This window comes from Patagioenas fasciata, chromosome 2 (genome assembly GCF_037038585.1).
Source record: "Patagioenas fasciata isolate bPatFas1 chromosome 2, bPatFas1.hap1, whole genome shotgun sequence".
Taxonomy (NCBI): Eukaryota; Metazoa; Chordata; class Aves; order Columbiformes; family Columbidae; genus Patagioenas; species Patagioenas fasciata.
This window is the reverse complement of record NC_092521.1, coordinates 88,125,070-88,148,795: the sequence shown is the minus strand read 5'-3', so window position 1 is coordinate 88,148,795 and position 23,726 is coordinate 88,125,070. Positions and strand designations below refer to the sequence as shown.

The 23,726-nt window shown below is 41.6% G+C and overlaps 2 protein-coding genes across 5 annotated transcripts in view; one reads left to right on the top strand and one right to left on the bottom strand.

The window, feature by feature from the left end:
* Positions 1–1,472, bottom strand: part of RELCH (RAB11 binding and LisH domain, coiled-coil and HEAT repeat containing) — an 82,279-nt gene extending 80,807 nt beyond the window's left edge. The window contains exon 1 of the mRNA XM_065831623.2: positions 783–1,472. Coding sequence (XP_065687695.1) covers positions 783–1,299 — 517 coding nt within the window. The 5' untranslated portion in view covers positions 1,300–1,472. The remainder of the gene's footprint in view (positions 1–782) is intronic.
* A 194-nt stretch (positions 1,473–1,666) lies between these two features.
* PIGN (phosphatidylinositol glycan anchor biosynthesis class N) overlaps positions 1,667–23,726 on the top strand; it is a 108,421-nt gene continuing 86,361 nt past the window's right edge. Inside the window, exons 1-4 of one of the 4 annotated variants that reach the window (XM_071804513.1) lie at positions 15,312–15,328; positions 16,139–16,294; positions 17,845–18,104; positions 22,488–22,609. In XM_071804513.1, the coding sequence (XP_071660614.1) occupies positions 17,878–18,104; positions 22,488–22,609 (349 nt within the window). In that variant the 5' untranslated portion in view covers positions 15,312–15,328; positions 16,139–16,294; positions 17,845–17,877. Of the gene's footprint in view, positions 1,740–14,828; positions 15,329–16,138; positions 16,295–17,844; positions 18,105–22,487; positions 22,610–23,726 lie in introns of those variants that run through there. The other 3 variants (XM_065830877.2, XM_071804512.1, XM_071804514.1) reach the window with 3 other exon arrangements.

Here is a 23,726-nt window from a genome sequence, read left to right as displayed (position 1 = left end):
ACACTGACAAGACACACAACTTTATTCTAAGCCATCCGCTCCACTATTGAAACACAAATGTTTTCAAAACCAGCCACGAAATTATTTTCCAAATATCTGTAACACTTTTTCTCCCAAAACCTCTAGTAAGCTAGTACATTTCACACCTCACAACTCCAAATCCCACAATGGTTAGGCAAAGACTGCAGGGACATATAAGAGCATGAATTACAGGAAACAATTATTAGTTGTGCATGACACGTGAAACTCAGACCTATCCTTGGATGACTTAGCCATCCCAATGCATCAGCAAAAATAAGATGCTGGCTCCTCACACCCCAATTTTGACAGTGTTTAGACTTTAAATGTATGAGTCAGGGATTAAGAGTCAACTCTTTCTCCTAACAGCACATGACTTATCTCTTAATAGCAGGCACTAGGGAAGGCAGAAGAAATCCTAGGACAGCTAAAAATTAAGGTTGAAACTCTCAGTCCTCACATTTCTCCCACATTAGGTACACGCGTGACCTTCACAGGAAGGCTGAGGCTCCATAAAATACGTGACCGAGACCAGGGTAACCGCGGTCCTGGCACCCCATCTCCTCTGCCCCGGCGGCCCCGCACCTGCAGCCTGTACCCATCCCGCACGCAGGTCACAGAACACAAAAAGCGACGCAAACCACCGCCCCCCCCGCGACACGCACAGGGAAGGGCCGCCCTGGGAGAAAGCCCCCGCTCCCCGCAGCCCCCTCCGGCACCGCCCGCCGCTCCCGTCCCCCTCTTCCCTGGGCCGGGTCACTTACTGAGCTGCCCAGAGCCGGGGTCCCTGCCGCCCGCTCCCCCGAGAACGCTGCCTCCTAGGCCGCCCAGGGCCCCGCCGGCGGGCGGCGTGCCACTCTGCCGCTCGAAGTTGCCAGGGTTGGAGAAAAAATCGCGAAGCCGGGGCAGCTCCCGGCCGCTCTCCAACAGCTCCGTGTGCAGTTCCAGCGCCGTCAGCAAGAACTGGTCCCGCAGGAGCTGCGCCGCTATCGCGTCCATCGGCACCCGCGGCGGCTCCCCCGCGCCGGGGCCCGCACCGGCCCCGCCGCCCGCCCCCGCACCGCCGCTGCCATCGCCCGGCACCGCCGCACGGAAACCTGGCAGCTCCTCGGGGCTCCCCGCGGCTCCTGCCGCCTCCTGCTGCTGCCGCGGGTATGCCGGCCCGCCCGGCTCGTTGCTGCTGCTGCTGCCGCCGCCGCCGGGCCTGGACTCCTCGGGCTCGTCCTCCTCGGAGTCGCTGAGGAAGGGGTTCACGCTGGTGCCCCCGCCCGCCGCCGCCATCTTACAACCCAACACAGCACGACCACCGCCGAGGCGCTACCGCGGCAAAGGCTGCGCGGAACCACCGCCGCAGCCAGTTCCGGCGGAGCCGGGGCCGCTGCCAGCCCCTGCGCTGCTGCGGGCGCTGCCACCGGCAGCAAGAGCGTCTCCCGCCCGCCTCCTCCGCCACCGCCGCAGCCTCCTCCCACCGGCCCCACTACCGCTTCCGGATACCCCCGCTCGCGAGAGATCCCCCGGCCAACCGCGAGCGGCGCCCCGGCACTCAGACCCGCCCCCTCCACGCGAGAGCCGGAGAGCGGCTGGGGGCGGGGCCTAAGGGAACGGCAGGTGCCTTGCCGAGGGGCGGGGCTTGCGGGCCACGCCCGGGCGGGGGGCGTGGCTAGGGAGAATGAACTTCCAGGCGGAAGTGGAAGTTGCCGGGGTTCGTGTGAGGGAGATGAGTGAGTTCTGGCGCTTGCGCACTGAGCGCTTCCCGCAGGGGCAGGGGGGTGGCAGCAGCTGCTGGGCAGGGTGCCTGACGCTGGGTCCCTCATGGCGGGGCCCCTTATTGTGGGGCTGGGCGCAGGACTGGGCTTCTCGGTCTCCGGAGAACTTTGGCTGGTCTGGGGGCCTCGTGGCGGCCACCCAGCCTGTGGCTTAAGGGCGTCGCTGGGGTGGGAGCGATGCGGGGCTCGGCTTCTGTGTCTGGGATGGTGCCCAGGCCGCAGGGCATCCCTCGGCTGTCTCGATGCTCGGGTTGTGTTGGCTGGAACCGTGTGGGGCCTTTGGGCAATGCAGGTTCTTGGGAGGGCTGAGCCCTCTGCCCCCAATGGGCGTGAGCATCAGCTGTGCTTGATAGGCCTGGAGTTAGGGGGGTGCTAATAAGTTGTGGATCTGGAAGCATGTCGCTTTCACTCTTAAAAAAGAGTGTAAAGGTGTTACCTGGTAAGAAACTTGAAGCCAGAATGTAGCAACCGGTGGTACTTGCTACTATGGAAAATGTGGCTCACTAGAAATGACACAAAACAGGGTCAGCACTGGTTTCTGTGGTTTTTTTGAAAGAATTGTCCTGTTCTATTTGCACTGTACTGATAGGAGTTCTGGTTGCATAAAGCTGATTGACTAGGAATTATTAGAGAGCTTTGGGGCTGAACCTTAGGAATAAAAGGAGAATTTATAACCTTTGGAAGAAGGGGCAGGCTACTCAGGAGGACTACGAGGATACCGTGAAGTTATGCAGGGAGAAAATTAGAAGCGCCAAAGCTTAACTAGAACAGAAACTGGCTGCTGCTGTAAAAGGGAACAAAAAATGCTTCTATAAATAGATCAGCGACAAAAGGAGGGCTAAGAAGAATCGTCACCCTCTGGTGGATGTGGGTGGGAATATAGTGACAAAAGACAAGGGAAAGGCTGAGGGGTTAAATGCCTTCTTTTCCTCAGTCTTTAATAGTAAGACCAGTTATGCATCAGATACCCAGCCCCCTGAGCTGGAAAACAGGGATGGGGAGCAGAATGAAGCCCCAGTAATCCAATGGGAAATAGTTAGTGACCTGTTACACCTCTTAGACATACACAAGTTGATGTGGCCAGATGGGATTCACCCAATAGTTCTGAGGGAGCTGGCGGAGGTGCTCACTAAGCTGCTTTCCATTATCTTTCAGCAGTCCTGGGGAACTGGGAAGGTCCCAGTTGACTGGAAGGTGGCAAATATGACACCCATCTACAAGAAGGGCTGGAAGGAGGATCTGGGGAATTACATGTCTGTCTGTTTGACCTTGGTGCCAGGGAAGGTCATGGAGCAGCTCATCTTGAGTGATAGCATGTGGCACATAGAGAAGAACCAGGTGATCAGGTCCAGTCATTATGGGTTTATGAAAGGCAGGTCCTGCCTGACCAACCTGATCTTCTATGACAAGGTGACCCGCTTAGTGAATGAGGGAAAGGCTGTGGATGCTGTGTATTTAGACTTCAGTAAAGCCTATGACACCATATCCCAAAGCATTCTCCTGGAGAAGCTGCAGCTCATGGCCTGGATGGGTGAACTCTGTGATGGATAAAGAGCTGGCTGGATGGCCGGGCCCAAAGAGTTGTGGTGAATGGAGCCAAATCCAGTTGGTGGCTGGTCATGAGTGGTGTTCCCCAGGGCTCAGTATTGGGGCCAGTTCTGGTTAATCTCTTTATCAGTGATTGGGACAAGGGGATTGACTTCACCCTCAGTAACTTTGCAGATGACACCAAGTTGGGTGGGAGTGTTGATCTCTTCCTACAAAAATGATTCTGTGATTTGCTTTACTTAGAGCAAAATTTGGGCTGAAATCTTTGCAGTAAAATAGTGACATTTTTCAGTGATGCTGAAACATTTGTGTGTGACCGTTCTGCAAATTGGTTAAAAGTGAATCAAGACCGTGTGTATAGTATTTAAAGTTGACTGGCATTTTTAGTATTACTAGATCTAGAAGCAATATTCCATACATTGACCTCAAACTTCTCCATTTGTAATATGTGAGTGCACCATAAAAGACTAGTTTTTTCCTTCTGTTTTTAATTTGAATAAATTTTGGTAAACAATTTTGCAATATCCTGTAATAAACTTTTTTTTTTTTTAAATAATTGTTTTATGTTGTTGATATTATACAAAAGAGGGTGAGTAGTGGAGTGTGAACTGGTTGTAGCAGAAACAACTATGGTTGTTTATGTTAGGAGTTGGAACTGCATGATCTCTAAGGTCCTTTCCAACCCAAACCATTCTATGATTCTACAGTAAAATGCAGATATACTGAAAATTGTTTGAATTTCCACTCAGACCAGAATTAATATAAGAACAAAAATATCTATTTGTCGGTGTTCTGGTGGAATTAGGAGCCCTTAAAGAATTATTGTGCTTTTTCCTTTCATTTCTGGACAGTGAAAGCATGTTAAGTATAAACTTGGTAGTAGTTGATACACTCTTGTGCTTCTTCCCATAAAATGGAGAGAAAAAAAACTTACTGATGTCCTATAGCAGCCTCTAGTGGCCATCAGCAATCTTTACATGTGTGCCTTGAAGTTTAAACATAGTTCAAACACTAAATTCTACTTTTCTTTTAAGGGACTAATTTCTGACGACTTATGTGTGCTGTTGCAGTAAGGACTAACTTTTTCACCCTCCTCACCTAAAATAGTGTAAAAGTATTCCTCTGTTCATTTGGGTTTATGTAAGTGACAGGAATATTTATAGATGATGCTCAGTTGCACCAAAATAAGGTATGGAGGGCTGGGGTAAAGTTAGTGCAGCTCAAATATGTATTCCAGAGCAGAAGAATATAGGGAGAAAAATGTGCTTTTAACAATATGCTTAAAAAACGTTTTTTATGTTATACCAAATGCATATTGTTTTGAGAGACCTGAGGGGAAAAAAATAAAAACAACTGGTAAGGAAAGTATAGTACCTTGGTGGATATGTGAGGCAGAAAAAGATGCATAAGTTCTGGAAACAAAGCATTATATAGGGGTACAAGAGGCTGACGACTAGAAATTATTTTTTTCTTTGTTAACTTTCTAGTCATTCTGAGAGAGGCAGATTTTGCATTAAACTCTGTCTCTTACTGGACTTAATATTTCCTTCTAACTTTTAAAGGACTCAAGTTCCATAGAACAACATACCTAAATACATCTCAGAAAGCTTGATTTCTAAAAACAGGTCCGTTAAGCCAAGTATCCAAAGTACAAGGAGCTTGTAGAAAAAAAATCAGAGTTTTTTGGAGGTGATGGTATATCAGTTTTTCAGTCTATGCATGTTTTTTCATGAACTTTTGAACTTTCTATTCTTGAGATGGAAAATAAGTAGAAAGATTTCAGTATTTGCTTTTACTGTGTTGATTTTGGTAGGGGTGTTAAATCTTGCGCTAATGCGTGAAAGTTTAATGAACATATGAACAGTTTTGGGTTCCCTCTCTGCTGCTTGGTGGGGCCATGTGTGCGTAAAGTGTGATTTCTTTCTGTGCTACTCTCGTGCAGTGTCAACTGCTCTCACAGTGAGTCGAGCTATAAAAGGTTTTCTATTTCAGCTCCTACAGATAAGGTTAATTTCATTAAAAAATATATTTTTAGGTCCATACTGTGTTTTTCTGTCCTGAATATTTGAAATGTGTGAATTAATGTGCTCTAATGAGTCCTACAGTGAAGCAGGGTAGGTTTTTTCATCTGATTTGAGTCCCAGTCAAGGCACAGGAAACAAAATAATGGAGGAAAATCTGAAGTAAGTCAGATTTCTGCTTTAAAATAATGCAGATCTGCAAGTTCTGCCAACTCTTGCTTAAATTTTCCTATAAAATTGAGCTACCTGAAACAATCTTTCTCCATATGTGTTTACTTAAGACTGACTTTTACCCCATTTCAAAAGAAACTTTACAGGAGTTACGATTTTTATGCTTATTTATGTTCAATTTTATGTTTATTTTCAGTACTTTGTAAACTCTCTAATCTCAGTAATATTTTTATATTCTGCGGGAGCGGAGTAATCCAGATGTTGAGACTCATAATGTTGGTAGTTTATGCTTCAAAGCCTCTGCTGTTTCTCTGAATCTTTTTCTGCCCTCCCGACTAAGGAAAGGGAATAGGAGGAAAAGGGAGAACCACTTACAAGTTGGAAAAGTTAAAAATGATTTGCTAATGCTATTAATAAATAGGGAAAATAATGCAAAATATACAAAACCAATCTTGAATTTCCCAGCGTAATGCAGTGGTGGAGCTGGTGCTGCTCCAGTGCTGCAGGGCGGGTACCTGGAGGTCCTGGGCTGGACTCCACAGTAAACTGGAACTGGATTCAGGGATGCAGGGACTGGAACCAGGCCTAGGATCACAAGCAGAACAGGCAGGGTCCTCTTCAGATATCGGCCACGGTTGAAGAGCCTGAGATTCTGGTGATCTCCCGCTTTTATAGGATGTATGACGTGTATGAGATGGATTACTTAGTTGGTCAGTTTTAGTCACCTGTTCTGTTTGCCCCTACTTGCAAGTACACCACACTCACTTATGGGACGTGCAAAATTTATCAGTGACCTTGGCTGCCAGAGCAATGAGTCTAAACCTGAGCCTCTTCTGCATACCATTGCTACTGTTATCAGCTCTGGAGTGAACTGTGTCAGAAAAACATGCAGACAACTTCAGAAAAGTGCAGTTACTTAGAAGAACTTAGCTGAAAGGAAGATTCACTAAAAGATAACTGGTCTTGTTTTAAACAAAACCAGGACACCATTAATATGATAATGTCCCATGAAGTCAGATGAGCACCTGAATTAAACAAAGCAACCACCCCAAGTCCCTTTGAATTGAATTTGGCAGTGTTTTTCTACCTTTGAAACTGTTGTTTTAAAGCATTACTGTGAACAGTGGATATTTGGAAACCTGCTGTCAAAAATACATTGAGTAAATGTACTTGGAGCTGAAGGAGTATTGTAGAAAACTTGTTTGAGCTTCATCATGTGTGTATTATGTCGTTGTGAGAATGAATAAAGAGAAAAAAAATGCTGTTACAATTGAGTGAGGAGACAATTTGGGAATAAAATATAAGGCCTTTTATAGCATCACAAACACTAGAGTACTGAATTGCTTGGAAGACAGAATGAGTTGTCTGGAAGTGCAGACTGCACAGAAGGCTGTCGTGGAGAAGTGACCACTGTGGCCAAGATGGTCTGCCTTGCCTTGCTGTGGTGAGGGACAGTGTAGATGGGGAGGGGAAACAGTGTGCTGAAGTATGAAAACAATAATTTTTGAGTTCTCAGGTTTAAAGATAAAAAAATTCAACTGAAAAGCTGTTTTACCTGAATTTGTTAATGTGACTTTTATTGAAGCTTTGTGAAGGTCCAGACAATTAAGGCTTGACATCGGAAAGGTCTCACTTATTTCTGTCACTGCAGAAGCATGGACCAAGTTGCACAGATGTTGCTGTACTAACTTCATGCCTCTGCTCTGTGGTTTTGAAGGTTGCCTGCTTCACCTTCTTCCTATTAAAGTTAGTATTTGCACATAGTCTGGTTTTGTTTGTGTTTTTGTGTTGTTAGTGTGGTTTTTTGTTTGTTTGTTTTTCTTTATTTTCTTTATACAGCCTGCTGTTCTTCACTCATGTTCAATTATAAGGGGAAAATACAAGAGATTTGAGCTAGCCTGTGAAGGTCATGAAATAAACTTTAGTTTAAAAAGGAATAGAAGTAATAGAAATAGTGTGAGATGTAGACCTTGGAGAACAGAGTAGGAGTCCAAGGATGAGCTTTGAACATGCTGAGTTAGCACTATTTTTGGGAGGAGATGCAGTCCTGTCCTGGTGCCAATGCAGAGGTTTGTTTTGGGAATTAGACTGGGGAATTAAACTACAGCAAAGTTATGTTTACTCTTCCTTCCTGCTTTTTCCTTGGGGTTATTTTCAGTTGAATTCATTCTCTGGTTTTCTTGGCTATGCACTTGTACAGATGGGTGTGCCAGCCCAAAGAAGAGTTTGGGCATGGAAACAGGGGATGACAGGACAACTCTCTGCAGTTGTACTTGCTTTGTTTTCCTTGTGGCATTTGTGACTGTGAAGACCTCTTGTTCTTCTAACTGCTATTCTCATGTCAGCTATTTTTGATGCAAAAACTGATAAAATGTATTTTCCTTGCTGTTCTGAAGTATTTTGGAAAACATGCTTTTAATGACAAGCAAATTCCTACAGATAGTAGGGGACAGGTGCGTTAACTGCTTTACAGAAGTGAGTAGTGGGCTTTCTCTATCATCTCAAAACTAGCTGTTTGTTTCCCTGAGAGCAGATACTGAGATGGATGGACTTTGCCTTTGTGTTCCTGACATGAAAGTGGTTTTGATGTCTCTCTTATAATAGTAACTGTCTACTCTTTGTAATCTTCCATTATACGTACCAGTGTCGTATTGCTCCCCTGCTTTTGCCAGCAGAGAAGTCAGGAAGCTACAAATGATTCTCCATTTTTGTGGGGAAGGCATAAAATGAGAATCAAAGAGATGTTGCTCCTCTTGTGTTCTCCAGATTTCTGGGTCTCTAAGTGTTTTCATCTTGGTCTCTGAACTCTTTTTCTACAATGAAACTGTTTCCATCTGTTTTGCTGAAATGTTTGAGTGGTGGGGAGCTATAATTTTGCATCAGCAGTGCACCATATTGCAACGAGGCAGAATGCTGGTTGTTTCCAGGAATCCTTTCCTGGCTCTTTAATTGTCAGAGTCAGTCACCAGCTGAAAAATAAAGGTGCATCATATAGAAATGAAAAGTGACCTATCTTAAAAACATATGTAAGCTCACAGTGTTGCAACAGAAGGTGTTTACAAGTGGACATATCATAAATGATAATGAATGTTAATCACTTTATTAGTAGAGATTGCTGTAGGAGCAAAGAGAACTTTTTTCTTAAGTGAATGGCTTTAGGTTGCAGTAACTGGTAATTTGAGTGGGTTTTGTGTCTTCTTCACACTTAGGAAAATGCCCTTTGTGTGAGTACCTTGCAACTGTGGTGCTAGTGGAAGAGTTAAAGAGGAGGTGATTCCTTTGCATAAAGACTTCCTACTAGACCTCAAAGTATCCTTGGACAAATACTGTATATACTTACATTAAACCTGAGAAGTTGAATGCTCTCTTGAAGTTGATATAGTCCATCCTTCTAGTACTTTTCTGCGCTTTACAACTTGACAATTACATTTTATTTTTTTTTTTAATAATTTGTTTCATTGGGTGATTGAAAGAATCGGAGATTTTGTTTCCCCTGTGCTTATTTATTTTCTGATGAAGCAATACTTCCCGACAGTGTGTTTTCTGGTGGGATTTCCCAGAAGCTTGGTCTGTCACGGTGTCGAGTACCAGGTCCCATCCATGAGCGCAATGGGCTCTGCGGGGCCTGGAAGGGTTGCAGGACCCTGGAGAGTGGCCGCCCACCGTGGGTTCAGGGCATGGGGGCGGCTGAGTGTCCCTGTGGTGGGGCGCACTGCCTGTCCCTGCCCGACAGGCTGCTCTGCTGGGCTGTGCTCGGCCTTCAAGTGTGGGGTCTAATGTGTCTCCCACCTGGATTGCTTTCCTTATGTATGTTCACCTCAGGCTTTAAATGAGTTTTTGTTCTCAGTGGGTGGTGTAACTTACCTCTGTCTGGGTCAGCTTGGCTATGAACTGGAGTTCTGCAGGTAAAGATATAAAATGTCAGTTATGCTAGCCAGTTAGATAGTATTCCGTTAAATGTTATAGTCAACTGGCTAGCATAATTAAGTAGTGCTTTTGAACTCAAAAGATCCAAAGCCCCTTTTTTAAAAAAATGCTTTTGAAAGGGTGGAAACCTACAAATTGGTTATTTGACTTATGTATTCCTTTTATCAAAAATATTACTATATGCTTAGAAGGTCATCTTATAGTCCTTTTTCTCCTTCAAACTGAAGCTATTGGCTGATTTGACATTCAGAGGCTTATGTGCAAGATTCAACAGCTGTGGCATGTTACTATTTGACATAATTCTTGTTTATTTGTCATCGTTGATATCAATAAGAAAACATGACTTAAAGACAAATAACTTCTGTCAGCTTTTTTTAAACCTTCCTTATACCAGCTTTTATGGAACATACTTTAAGCACTGTTTGGTGTTTTTGCCAAAGGGTATTTTCTTCTCTGTGGGTATGCAGAATTCATTTGCAAGTTGGTTTTGGAAAGCTCAATGCCACTGGAAGTTGTTCTTTTTCCATCATTTTACCTATGTGCTCTGTGTTAATATTTGTTGTACAACTTCAAAGAGTTTGATCCTTGCCCCTTTCATTGCTAAAGGGAAGAACCGTGCTGCTTGCATTGGTACACGTGATGTCTTGCATAGCTTTATTGCAAATCTCTTTAGAAATACCCCAGGGGCCTTCAGCCTTGGTTTGTCAGAGAGGACTCCCATGAGACAGCAAGACCGCTGTGGCAAACTGTCTTCCATGTACTTGTGTTCTCTTAAGCGCCACTTGACCCTAGCAGCAGTGAAAATTGGTGGTCTAGATTCTGTTAGACCCTCTCAGGCTGATGTTTTTTCCCCCAAAAGTATCTCTTGAAACTTGTAAGATGAAAAGAAATCTGTCTATGAGTTCTCCAAACAGGGCAAGAAAAAAAAAATGACAGAAAAAGTCTTTTTTTTTAATTATTTTTTTTTTCAAGAACAGAGAAATCTGGGTAATGTGAGACACTCTTGGCAGCACAAAAAGAATTAAACAGTCCATCCTGAGATGAAAATATGATGTTAAGCTGTAGAACAGTGGTGCTTGAAGAAGACTTGCTGCTAGAGTATTGGTGAATGTCTTAATAGCCAAGAGAATTTGTAACTACCTCCTGAAAGCAGGCATAGGCCCCCTCCAAATGCTACTGCCCACTGAAATAGCTGGTTCACAGCAAAACTACTCAGGGTTTATTGTTGTTGGGTTTTGATTTTTCTGAGTTCTGAATTTCAAGCTGCCTGCATACTAAACAGATGTAATGCTGAATTTCTACTATTTGTGGTTTGTTTTTTCTTTTTTTCACTTGGCTAACAAGTGTTACTAAAGAGTGATGCTCTTGTTTTCTCTTTCGTGCCTCAAAGCAGTCATTATTTCTTAAAGAAGTATGCTTGTTCTTTTTGTCAACGCTGTCGTGTTGTCAGTGTTGTTCTCAGGCATGTTTTTGTGCCTGGGAGACTTGTGGATATGTTTTCCCATGTTTACAGGATGATTCGGAGAAAATCATGTAGGCTGACATTGAGGTAACTGATTTGCATTATGTCGAAGTATTAGAACATTTCATATTTTATTGGTGCCTTGCAGCCCACAGTCAAATTTCTCCTTGGAAAGTTTTGGCAAAAGGGACTTTTCTAGGCAGGCAGAGTAATTTTCATTATCAAGTGATGTAAAAAAGAAAACTAAATATTCTTTGAGCTCTTTGCCTCTGGTGTGGATGTGCTTTACTTAACCACATTTAAAATTTAAAACAGATGTCATTTGTTATTATAATCCTTAAAATGCTCAGTGAAGTTGTTGAACATAAAATAATTTTAAACAGATAGTTTGAATTACAAAAGCCACTTCAATGCAAGAGCAAGTGGAAATACTGTAGTTGCAGTTTCATTGTCTGGTAGAGGATATTTTGCCTCAATAGAGAAAGAAAATTAAATTTTGGAAAGGAGGAAAAGGGACTTTATCATTATCCCACTTCTGTTCACGATATGATTATAGAATGAAGTTAAAATGAGCATTTTGGGTTTCTTGTGTTTTAAGTGGTGTGTGAAGATATGACAGAGCTACTCTGAGACTGCCTGGTAAGTCTCTTGTATAAACTAATTTATGCAGTCAATAGGTGTATGTGCTGTGACAGCAGGAATCACTTGATTGCATTTCTTGGCTAGTGTAACTCTTTAAAACTCTAAATTAGTGAAAAAATAGTGTTGGGGCTGCCGGTACCATGTTAGATGATGTATGACTGCCATACTATGCAAAATACTGTCACTTAAACTATACAACTTCCTGTTTTTTCTTCTGCCCTAAGCAAAAGGATAATGTATTATGTACAGACAAATTTACTGTCACCACTTTGACAGTTTAGATTACAAAATACACTGCACTATTTAGTTGAAAAATGTATTTGTCAGCCAGAAACACAGCATACGTTTCTGTTGTGTTTTTTTTTTTTTTTTCTGTAAAAGATATTTACCAAGGCTGTTGATGCTTATTGAAAATGCATTTCCAATGGATTTTCTTCATCTTAACCAGCAGACTTGACAGTGGTAGTGAAACATGGTCCCTCTAAAAGAAATGCATAATGTATCTTGAGCTCCTTGTCTTGACATTTTATTATCCTTAAAAAAATATTCTTGCCAATGTGGCATATTCCATGTAGTATTTTGAGTATATTTTATTGCGTATTGAAGAAAGAAAAATATAAAAAGGAAATGTTACGTTTCTCATGAAGAGCTGTATTGTATTGTGGCACAAGTACGGTTTTCTTTGCCTTATAAATAATGCAGAGAGATTATAACTTCAGAGGAATGCAGCTTAGATGTTGATTACTTTGGGGAAATGAGGGCTGCACTTGATTATGTCAGCCTTCCTGTTAAGCACCGAGGGACTTGATTCAGCTTGGGGCTATGGATGTAGGTTCTGTGGCATGAGTCAAAAAAAAACAAAAGGGGGAGAAAGAGGAGGGAAAAAACCCAACAACCTACAAAAACTGTTGTCAGCAAGTTATGGAACAGCTTGAAAAGAGGGAGATAAACTGCCTGCTTCTTGTCTCTGATGGTTGGGCTTAGGTGGCTCATTGCAGCTGTCACAGTTGTCACAGTCTGGGTGTTTTAGTTCTTGCACTGATATGACTGTTGGTGAAGAGCTCGCAGCTAATAGCAGGATGTTTTTATATTGTTTTGATAGGTGCAAATGAAAAGAAAGAGGTGTCTTTACCCCCATCTACCACCAGCCAGAAGCTGAACTTTCTCTCTGAGGGTTCTAAAAACAAAAAACCACAAACAAAAAAATAAACAACAAAACAAGCCACCCTTTTCTAATCCATGCAAATCACTTTATTCTGGAAAAATAATTAATTGCAGTCAGGAGGTCTTTGCTGCTTTTCTTTCTTTTATCTCTGAGGTCTTAAGAAAGGTCTCTGCTGGTTCTGCCTTATTGTCTCTCAGAATGATTGCTTCCTTGCATCTGCTGGCTCTCTTCTCTGCTTGTGTACAGCATCCAGTAGTGGCAGATGATCTGGAGTCTGCCGAAAGCCCCAGTGTAGCCAGAGTACTGCCAATTTTCTACTAGCTCTGTTCTGTGGACAACTCGTGTTTCAACAGGCAGTGAGTAGCTTGGTGGATCTTCAGTACTTTTCAGTTAAGAATCCAAAAAGGATCTTGACTTAAGAATTAATGCCAGCTTTGTGGCATTGGCTCCAAATTGTTTGAACAAAAAATACCTTATTGGGATAGTTTAAATTCTGACATACTGATTAGGGCAACAAAGATGATGAAGGGAGTGGAGCATCTCCCTTATGAGGAAAGGCTGAGGGAGCTGGGTCTCTTTAGCTTGGAAGAGAGGAGACTGAGGGGTGACCTCATTAATGTTTATAAATATATAAAGGGTGAATGTCATGTTTATGGAGCCAGGCTCTTCTCGGTGACAACCAACGGTAGGACAAGGGGTGATGGGTTGAAACTGGAACACAAAAGGTTCCACTTAAATATGAGAAGAAACTTCTTCACAGTGAGGGTGACATAACACTGGAACAGGCTGCCCAGGGAGGTTGTGGAGTCTCCTTCTCTGGAGACATTCAAAACCCACCTGGACTCATTCCTGTGTAACCTCATCTAGGTGTTCCTGCTCTGGCAGGGGGGTTGGACTAGATGGTCTTTTGAGCTCCCTTCCAATCCCTAACATTCTGTGATTCTGATTCTGTGATTGGACAGTATAATTATTTGCTCTGTGTTTAGTTTAGGAGGTGACTGAAAAAGAAAAAAAATGTAGAAAATAAAGAATAAATCTGAGTCTGATACATGGCTTTCTAGTTGGGATGAATCAGTAATGGAGGTGAATTGGCTGTCTCAGCTGCATTATAACAAGTCATATGTTTGGATGGACAGTAAGAAATGGCATGTGGCAAGTAGGTTGTAACATGCTCCTCTTAGTCTGTTATTTAGAAGACCAGAAGCTTCTTTCTCTCTTGGTGTGGCAGACACTGGCTTAACAGAATTAAGTAGAATAGCGCAGTTGGGATTTGGGCAAAGCTCGTATTTCTGCTTTGTGAAAATCAGGACTGTGGGAGGTAGCTCACTAGGTCACTTGCTACAGGACTGCCTGGGAAAGTAACAGAGGACAAAAAATGCTGAGATATCCTTGTCTTAAGTTTTCTTGACAGAAAGATGTAAGATATATTTTTCAAGTGACAGTTTGTTTATCCACTTTTTGAACAGTCAGACACCTGAGGGCAGAGACAATTTTGAACTAGTAATAAATACTTAGATCTTGTTCCTTGTCCTCCAAAGTGAAAAGGGGTGGATGTGTTTAATACATCTCTATTTTTCTTCTATTGACAGGCTGTGGCTTTTGCTCTTTCTTATAAGCTAGTGCTTAATCCACTTTTTTTTTTTTTTTTTCCCCTTTTATTCTTGTTATTTCTTCCTTTTCGCATGCCTTCCTGGGTTTTTGCCTTGAACCATCAAGCACCAGGCTCTGCAGAGAACTTTGCTGCTGATGACCTCTGTAACAGAGAGGGAAGAAAAAACTAGAGGACTTTTTTCTGTTTGTTTTTTCCTTGTTGTGATATCCTGTAGAAGCTGGATTTCACTTATGTATCTCATGTAAGATACAGACAAATAGTATATATGTGTCTTTCATTCTAGGACAGACACATAGTCCAGGGAAGCATTAGCTGTGCTTAGGTGTGAGAGCAGAGGCTGTGGGCTTGAGGGATGTCTGAGCACCCAAATTGTACTGGCTTAGCTGCTGTCTCCTGTTCCCAGCCAGAAAAGCATGCCAGAGGGCTGCTGACCGTAGAGAAGTTTGATACTGATGCGTCTGTTTGCAGCTTCTCCCGATGCTGAAGGGCCTTTCAGGCCACTCACGAGATCCTGTTTAGCCTCTAGTTGCCACATTGGACCTGCAGGTTCAGACTGGTTTTTGAACCACCCTGTCAAATGGTGATGAAAACACAAAGTGGGGAGAAAAGAGGAGTGGAAGGGATCTCTGTATGGCAGAAGTCTCAGATGAGTCAACACCTGTGCATTTTCAAATTCAGAGGTTCTGTCAGGTAGTTCCAGCTGTTCCTGCACTGGCTGTGTGGAGGCTGTGTTGTCTGCTAAGTGGGATCTCCTTGGGCTTGCAGTCCAAGACCTTGCACTGCATCTTTGAGAACACAGATCAACTGATGATTCCACTCCTCTTGGAAATGGGTGGAGAAAAAAGGTGTCATGCTAGACCATATCATGGCAGAAAAAAAAATGTTCCAGGAGATCTACACTGAAGTTTTTCCACAAATCTCTTTTTTTCCTAAATCTCCTTTTTCCGACTCATGAAGATTACATCCAGATCTTGTAAGGAAAAGGTTATTTTCAAGGTAAATATTTTGTTTTCCCACTCCATATTGATGGCCCCTCATGCAACAGCACAATGGAGGAGGGATGACCACTAGTATCCAATGTATTCATGAAGTGAGAGATACTCGTCTGTTTCTTCTGTTCATGCCACAAATGTTTGTAGCTGCAATTACACAGCACAGTCGTTGCTTGGCATTAATCTTCTTTTTCTGTGGTGGTCCATTCACAAATCCCAGAGGTCCCTCTCTTAGCTTCACAGACTTCCATGGTGGTTTACCTTTCATGGTTCAATAATCCATGGTAAATCAACTTGTAATAGTAGGGTTCTGGGGATGAATGGCTTCTAAAACAATAGAATTTTTTTTTCCTCTGTTACCTTGCCATCCATTGATCTAGTGACTCTTTATATCAAATAGAAATGAATGGACAAAATGATCTTGTTCTACAGCAGAATGAAAGGTGGTAACCTGTCCTAGATTTAAGAAGCTTAAATACCTGCAAATGTGAATACAAGTGACTTTGGCATTCCCAATTAGGGAAGAGGATTTTGCTTGGATTTGTAGAACATATATTCTAACACTTGAAGTCCAGAAGTTTACAAGTAATTATTGATGTTGATAGTGAAATGCTGGTGGTCTGACCTTGTTGGCTTTGTCGGCCTTAACTTAGATTGTAGCTGTGGTGACTGCTTTATCTGTCCTAAAAGGAGAGATACAGCACCCTCATTTTTCTTACTGGTGGAGGTGCAAAGTGAAGACAACTTCTGAATAGTACCTCTGATATGCTTTTTGATTTCTTTGGCTTCCCATCTTTTTGTCTTTTTCTTTTAGTTAAAAGAACGGTGTGAAGTGCCAGTTGGTAGCAATTCAGCCAAGAAATGAACCTTTATCAACCAAGACCTGTTTCTGCACAGCAATGGATCACTTAGACAAGCTCTTCCTCTATTGTTCAACTGTTTTCCACCGGTGTCTTAGACCATAGTACCTGTAAGTTCAGAGGGGTCTGGTGAAGGCATTTTTTTGTCAGGGAATACTTTACTTCGTTAATAGCTGAATCAGTTTGTTTCCAGATGTATTTGTCAAGTCTCTGTGGTTTAATGTATTTAAATTGATGCAGGAACTCTGAGTACTTAAAAATAAAAAAAAAAATAAACTGATATTTATGGATATTTCAGGTCTTGGAATCTCACCTGTAGACATAAAAGCATGGACATTCCTGATGAATTAAAAGTTTTTGTTTGATCACTTAAGTGTGACTACTACAGGTTTCTTTGTGATGTTGTATTTAGTTATCTCAATCTTGTGTAGCTTTCCAAATCTCTAAAATGAGAAATTACTATATTAACGTTTCTGATTAGGACTGGAATTGTTGCATGTATATTTCAGTAGGGCAAATGGGTGGAATTGGAAGTTATGGCTAAGTTGCATACAGATCTGAATTTTCTTTGGATTAGTAAGTAATAATATGTATTAACTTTCAAATATATTTTTTTAGTGTGTGGTGGTTTTTTCCTCTGGTTTCCCTGGCCCTTTAAAAATTTTATTTTAAAAGAGTTTCGTTTAGAGAAAGCTGTGTATTTATGTAGATAATTGAATGTCTGAACCTTCCACGCTGTTAGGAATATGTCTGTTTTTGAATTAGTGAGTGGAGGTGTTGTTTTGTTAAAGTTGATAATTAACTAATATTTAAATAACTAAGTTAGCAACCTGGACAGCACTAACAGTACTCTGTCAGAACTAAGCCTCATTCCGGCTTAGATCCTACACATACCTGAGTCAATAGACATACTTTTCGTTGCCTTCAGAAGGGAACATATGAACCCCTCAGTACTTGTGGCAGACACATACGTTTCCAATGTACCTGCTATTAAGCATAGTTGTATTCCTAACCTGACTTTAGAGGATGACAGGGAAAACATTCAAAAAGGGAGTATCATGATCCATGAAACATAATCCTTCAGTTGTTGTGCTTTTGTCATCTGTTTTAGAAGAGGAACAGTGTTCTGCATTCAGCAGAGCATCTTTGCTCCTTTAAAAGAAGCTTTCTGTTTCTAGGTGGAGTATAGTGAGCCCGGAATTGATAATAAACTTAGAAAAAAGCAGCTTTGGGTGGTTGTTTGGTATAGGACGGCTTTCCCTAGCTGTCTTTGGTTTGTATATTTGCCTGAACAGACCTCAGCACTGTAATGCAATCAGCCAGTAGAGGGTAGTATGTTGCTGGAGACACTGTCTTGTCTGAGTTTTCTATCGCTGATGCAGGTAACAAAAAACTGCTGAATATGACAAACTGAATTCATCCATCCATCCAAGACCCTGCTAAACACCAGAGATGAGTTGCTGAGACATAATGACTATCTGAAAGTCTGAATTAGCCATGCAGTTACTTTTGAGTGAAACTTCTGGGAAAAACTTGTTGGAAATAGAGATAGATAGTGTATCTGGGTAATGACTGTAGTTGTGGTACTCCCATGCTATAGCAAATAAAGTAAATATTGATCCTTGTAAGTCTCATCTGTCTTTTTCTCTCTCCTTCTCAGTGTTGGATTTTACCTTGCCAGCCCACTATTGCCATGGGTATACCTGTCTTCATACTTGCTGGTCTCCTTGTGCATTGTGTGTTCTTGGTCTCCATTTTTGACATCTACTTCAGCTCTCCCCTGGTTCATGGTATGACTCCTCAGCAGACTCCGTTGCCACCTCCAGCAAAACGTCTTGTGCTCTTTGTTGCTGATGGTCTGCGGGCAGATTCGCTGTACGAATTGAATAGTAACAACAGACCCCGAGCACCTTACCTGCGGTAAGTCCATCTGAAAGTGCTTCTGATCTGGCAGATTTTGCTTCTAGAGGCACCTCTAGGCAATGCTGAAAAGATAACGAGAGGAATGACGCACCTGTGGTGGCTTGGTACTGCCTTCCCTCCTTCAGAGTGACAAAATTTTGCAGTTGCACTCTGCAGAAATGTGTGAACTTGAGTTGGTATTGCCTGTAGTCAGTAAAGCTGCTAAACCATGAACAAAATAAATTGAGTCAATGTTGTCCTTTGAAAACTACAGCTAGCCAGTAACTGAGATGAGTGTGAACTTTCTCCATTTGCATCAGCATGGTATCAGTTCTGAAGCCTCACAGAGTCATTAATTTAAACTGCTTCCTGGATGTTCAGTTTAGGGGTAGTAGTTCATTAACATGCCTGTCTTCTAAGTCTAAGCTACTGATGGAGCCTTTTAAGGAGTGATTAAAAAAGATGGCCTGGATGGATTTAACAGCAGGCTGCCATTTCCAATTTGTTCCACCCTTCCTGCATGTGTGACCCTGTTGCCTCCCTTGTGCTCTCTAGTGCCTGTCTGATTGCTTAATTGCATGATTTGGTTTAGGATTGTGAAAAACTAATACTGTCAGACAAGAGTGGTTAAAGTCTTATTCTTGAGTGCTTAAAACTAATTTTCAACAACCTTCTCGGTTTCCTTATGCTGTGGTTTAACCTGGCAGGCAGCTAAAATCCGCACACAGCCATTCACTCACTCCCCCCGCTCAGTGGGACGAGGGAGAGAATCATAAAAAAATAAAGGTAAACCTCATGGGTTAAGTTAGTCTAATAGGACAGAAAGGGAAAATAATAATGTTACTACTAATAAAAGTATATATAAAACAAGTGGCACACAACATAATTGTTCACCACGTGTGAGACGATACCAAACAACACTCAGTTCCTGAGTTGTGGTCCCCCCCATCCAGTGTTCCTCCAAATATATACTGAGCATGATACCATATGCTATGGAATACCCTTTTGGCCAGTTTGGGTCAGCTGTCCTGACTGTGCTTCCTCCCAGCTTCTTGTGCACCTGGCATGGTGTGAGAAGCTGAAAGGTCTCCACTACTTAACAACAGTTAAATCTTCTCTGTATTATCAACAATGTTGTAAATCCAAAATACAGCACTATACTACACTAGGAAGAAAGTTATCCCAGCTGAAACCAGGACACCTTATATCAAGGTAGTTATTTGATCATAAGACAAATAATTTCTTAGACTAAAAGAAAAGGAGATAGCATTAAATAAGACTACTTCTGTGTAATGGCATTGGTCTGGCTTGAATGTCAAAGCGAACCTGAATAATCGATCATCTGAAACTATTAGGGCTTTTGCAGTCTGCTACAGAAATCTGAGGAGCCCTTGCTACAGCACTTGTCAGTTTGTGTGGGCTTACTTGTACCTGCTTCTCCTATTGTTAGTGTTTTTGTAAGGAGATGTCTGCCACATCAGTGTGAGTTTTCCATGTCATCTCTTAGCAGTGGACTTAATACTTCCTCCTGAGCAGTTTCTTCTCTAGCAGTAAAACTGTTGGTCTTTGGCACCATCAACAAGTTGTGAATGCCAATGGCCCCTTCACTAGGAGGAGTGGTGGGTGGTGGCTAGAAAAGACTTGTAATGGATATTTTTGCTATTACTCGTTTGAGATTTTCAGTTTCAGATGTTCAGCATTACAACACCTATCCAGAAATAAAAAGTTAAACCATGTATTAACTTGTTGGGCAGCTTGTACTTTTGCTGTTTGTGCTTTACCTTGTTTGTGTAGTTAAGGGGTAATGAAGTAAAACATTGTCGGGGGAAGAACTGCCTTAGAACAAGCAAAGATACTGGTAGGTCACTGGGTGGAATAAAATGCCCATAGAGGTTTGAAGTGCCATCTCTCTCTCGTTGTGTCTCATTCTGCGTATAAATACAAATGTGTGTGAACACGTGTATGTGAGAGATGATGAAAACAAAGTACATGTGCCATGTTGTGCCTTCTGAAAGGTGGAGAGCCAGGCAGTCCAGGGTGTATCTTTGCCTCTGTTACATATACTGCTACTATTTTGAAGCTCAGTGTTTTGTCACTGAACCTTTGAGCAACACAACTTTAAGTTAACCTTGTAAACAGGCCAACAAGATGAGATGTTGGTTACTGGAAGTGTTTTCTCTTTTATTCTGCCTAGTTATTGCTGTCTGAGCTTTCCTTTTCTGACATATTAACCCACAATATATGCAACTTAATATATTTTTTTTGCACATTCATTCCTAAGTGCCAAGTTTTCAGTCCCTTATCTGCTTTATAGTAGTGGGCAACGTCACAGCCAGATTACTTGTCTCATCTAGGTGGAGCACTTTGGGAACTACTGTGGTGTTAATGAAGAAAGATGATCTTTAAATGGGCAAGAACTGTTCTTGTAGTAATGCGCTACAAATAGAAGCAAAGTTTTAGTAGGTACATAAAATTAATAATAAATATCCATTAGACTTGAAGCAGATTGCTGGCTGATATATGCTAAGTAGCTAGTCTTTTATCTTAGAAATATTATTGAAAAATCTGGTTTTCAACAATGTTTTGACAGGTGGGGATTTCAGGGGAGATGTTTTCTTTCTTGCCTGTCATGTTTCAGATGTATTACTGTATCATATTCATATTAATCATCATTATTATTAGGGGTAGCTAAGGTTAATACTGTTAAAGAAATTAATTTTTAAAAAATCATTCTTCTACCTTAAAGGCTTTGAAATAATTCATAATAACTAAGTGAATTTTGAATAGGTAGATTATAATATCTAGCTTTCTTTTTTGCTGCCTGGTATGTGTTGTTGTGATTTTGTGATACAGCTCCACAAAAGCAAAGGTAAAGGATTACTTTCCAACTCAATAGAAATCAAATTCTAATTAAAACAAATACCTACCTGTTGTGACAATGAAGTGTGAGGAGAGCCAAAAGTTTTATTTTTGTCTTAAATCTTCCACTAATGCTATTGCAATACATTTTTATCAGAGTATCCAGTGAGAATAAATTAGAATCCGCTTTAACTAATACTTAAATCCTTTCTGCAAGTTAGTACGTTTTCAAGACCACTTGTCTTAAAACCTGGCAGAGATGAGAGCTAGGAATAACATGTCAAAGTGCTATATCATCTTTTACATTCTTCACTGTAGTATTTGGGCTATTTCAGATAGTCCTGTGAGCTTTCAAGTAGGCCTGAGAATTTGAGATCTAAGATGAGTTAAAAAACCCAATAAGTAAACTGTGAATACTGCAAGCTTAGAGTGGAGCCTGAAATTTTAGGTTGTGGTTTGATTCTTGCCTCATTAGTGAGAAATATGTTTAGACCAGAGTGTGTGGATCTTGTAATTAGCAGGTGTATAAAATCTTTGTTAAAGTTACAAAGCATGAGCTAAAAAACATTTGATAAGAATATAGCACATTTTGTAGCTTATATCATGAACTACAAAAATACCATTTCCTGCTTGATGTGACTTTTAAAAGCTTTTTGCCCCCCACTTTGCTTCCCCCCCTCCCACCCCTACCACACTGCTCTGACAGTGGACAGTGAATCTTTCTCTTTTCCCAGAAGATGGAGACAAGAAAGCAGCATATGATAATGCTCACCACTTACTCTCTGACAGGCTCCAGCTGTTCATATCTTCAGCAGACGAGTAGTTTATGAAGTTGTTTCTTACACATGGGCTTTGTCCTCTATTTTCTTTGCTTTTTATGCATTATAACTATCGTATGTGTATAATCACTAGACAATTTATGTATCTCGGTCTATCTGGTGAGCAGGTATTCTCCTTCACTTTGGTGTAATTGCAAAAGATACAAGGTTTACTTAAATTTTCTCTGTGTTGCTGCAATGATTTGCATCTTAGATTTACGTGTTTTTAAAATTCTCTTGATGCTGGCTTCCAATATTCAGCACAAATAAACACAGACATGGTCACAAGAACTAATTGTAATTGATCATATTTAATGAGTAAGAGAAGATTGAACTAGACACTTTCAAGCTAAATGGAAAGAACACAGCAAAGTAACACCAGCAAGAAACAATCACTTGGCGAGGGGGAAGTAAGCTATAGCAGAAAGTAGCAGAAAAAAATAGTATGTTAATTTGAAGTGTATTAGAACACCAGCTAAACTAATCTGTTTGCAGTGCTGATGGGCCACAACAGTAATGTTCTCTGTGGGGCGTTATAATATAGAGCTACTTGCAGGTTAATGTTCTGCTTGCTTTGCTGCGCAGCAGGCAGTAGTGAAAATGTGTTTTAGTCTGGGGTGGTTTTGCATTTCCTGCCTCACTTCTACCTGTCACTCTTTTTATCTGCAATTCATTGTACTTTCAAAAAGTCCTAAGCGTTAACTGCCTTGTATCCTGTTTTCAGGGCTATTCTAGAGAATAACGGCAGCTGGGGAATCTCTCACACTCGAGTCCCAACAGAGTCCAGACCAGGGCATGTTGCACTTATAGCTGGATTTTATGAAGACGTCAGTGCAGTTGCTAAAGGTATGCCAGTTCTAAGACTTTGAACACTGGCCTCCAAAATAAGGTATTTCGGTGATGTGATGAGCTTCTAGATGATTATTGCTAAATACCTGCATAGTGTTTTGTTTACAGAGATTATATGGAAAAGAATAATTTTGGATGGATTTCCCACTCTTGATAGCTATGAAAATAGCTTACATAAGTTAGCATTTTGTAACGTGGCAAAACATAGTAAGATGGTAAAATTTAGCACCCTGAGTCTAAAAGCAGAAGTATCTTATGGAGTGACTTCTTCATGTAACATAGCTTTTAATTATAATTTGGCATGTGGTGGCAGGTGGCTAAGTAGATGTTGCAAGCAAGAAGTGAACTGCATTGCCTTAGCTGAACCAGTGCTAGATTGAGTTGGAGAATTGGTTCCAAAATAAAGTGAAAACCCAACTGTGTGTTTTGTCCAGAGCGACCTCTTGCTGCACACATGGTGGTTAATAATGTGGAAGAAGTCTTCACATCACTGACTTGGTCTTTTGTGTGGTTCTTTGCCTCCTCCCAGGCTTCCAGGCCTGAACACTCGTAATGTTGCATGTTGGTTTTGGACATGGTAGGCAAGAGGAATCACTTGCTCTTGCCTGTGTTTCTAGTCAAAAGGTTCTTCCTTCTGACAGCAGTTACTAATGCAGGATTGGCAGGAATTGCTGTTAAAAGCATCTCCATATCTCTGTCGACTGCCTTGTTGTGGAAACAGAAGATCTTGAAGGCTTTATTGTGATGAGCTGGAATGTGACTGCAGGAAATATGAGTGTATAATTTATTGCCTAAAATTCCAAAAGCTGAGTTCAGACAACAGGAGACTTAGAATTCAGGAAAATTTTAGCTGTTTAGAAGGTAAACCAGCTGTGTGTTTTGTCTGAATCCGTGCATAATGAGATTGGCTTACATTTTCAGCTCGCTTCCTAATGAATGGTGGACTAATTGCACATAGAAGTTGAAATGGAAGTGAAACCAAGACTCACAAAGTGGAGTTCATTGTGAAATAATAGAAGGGAAGCTAAAATAAAAAATAAATTTATTTTGCACGGACTGTCAGTCTTAGCACTCAATGAGAACTTCTGGCAACCCTATTTAAGTCCAAGTATGC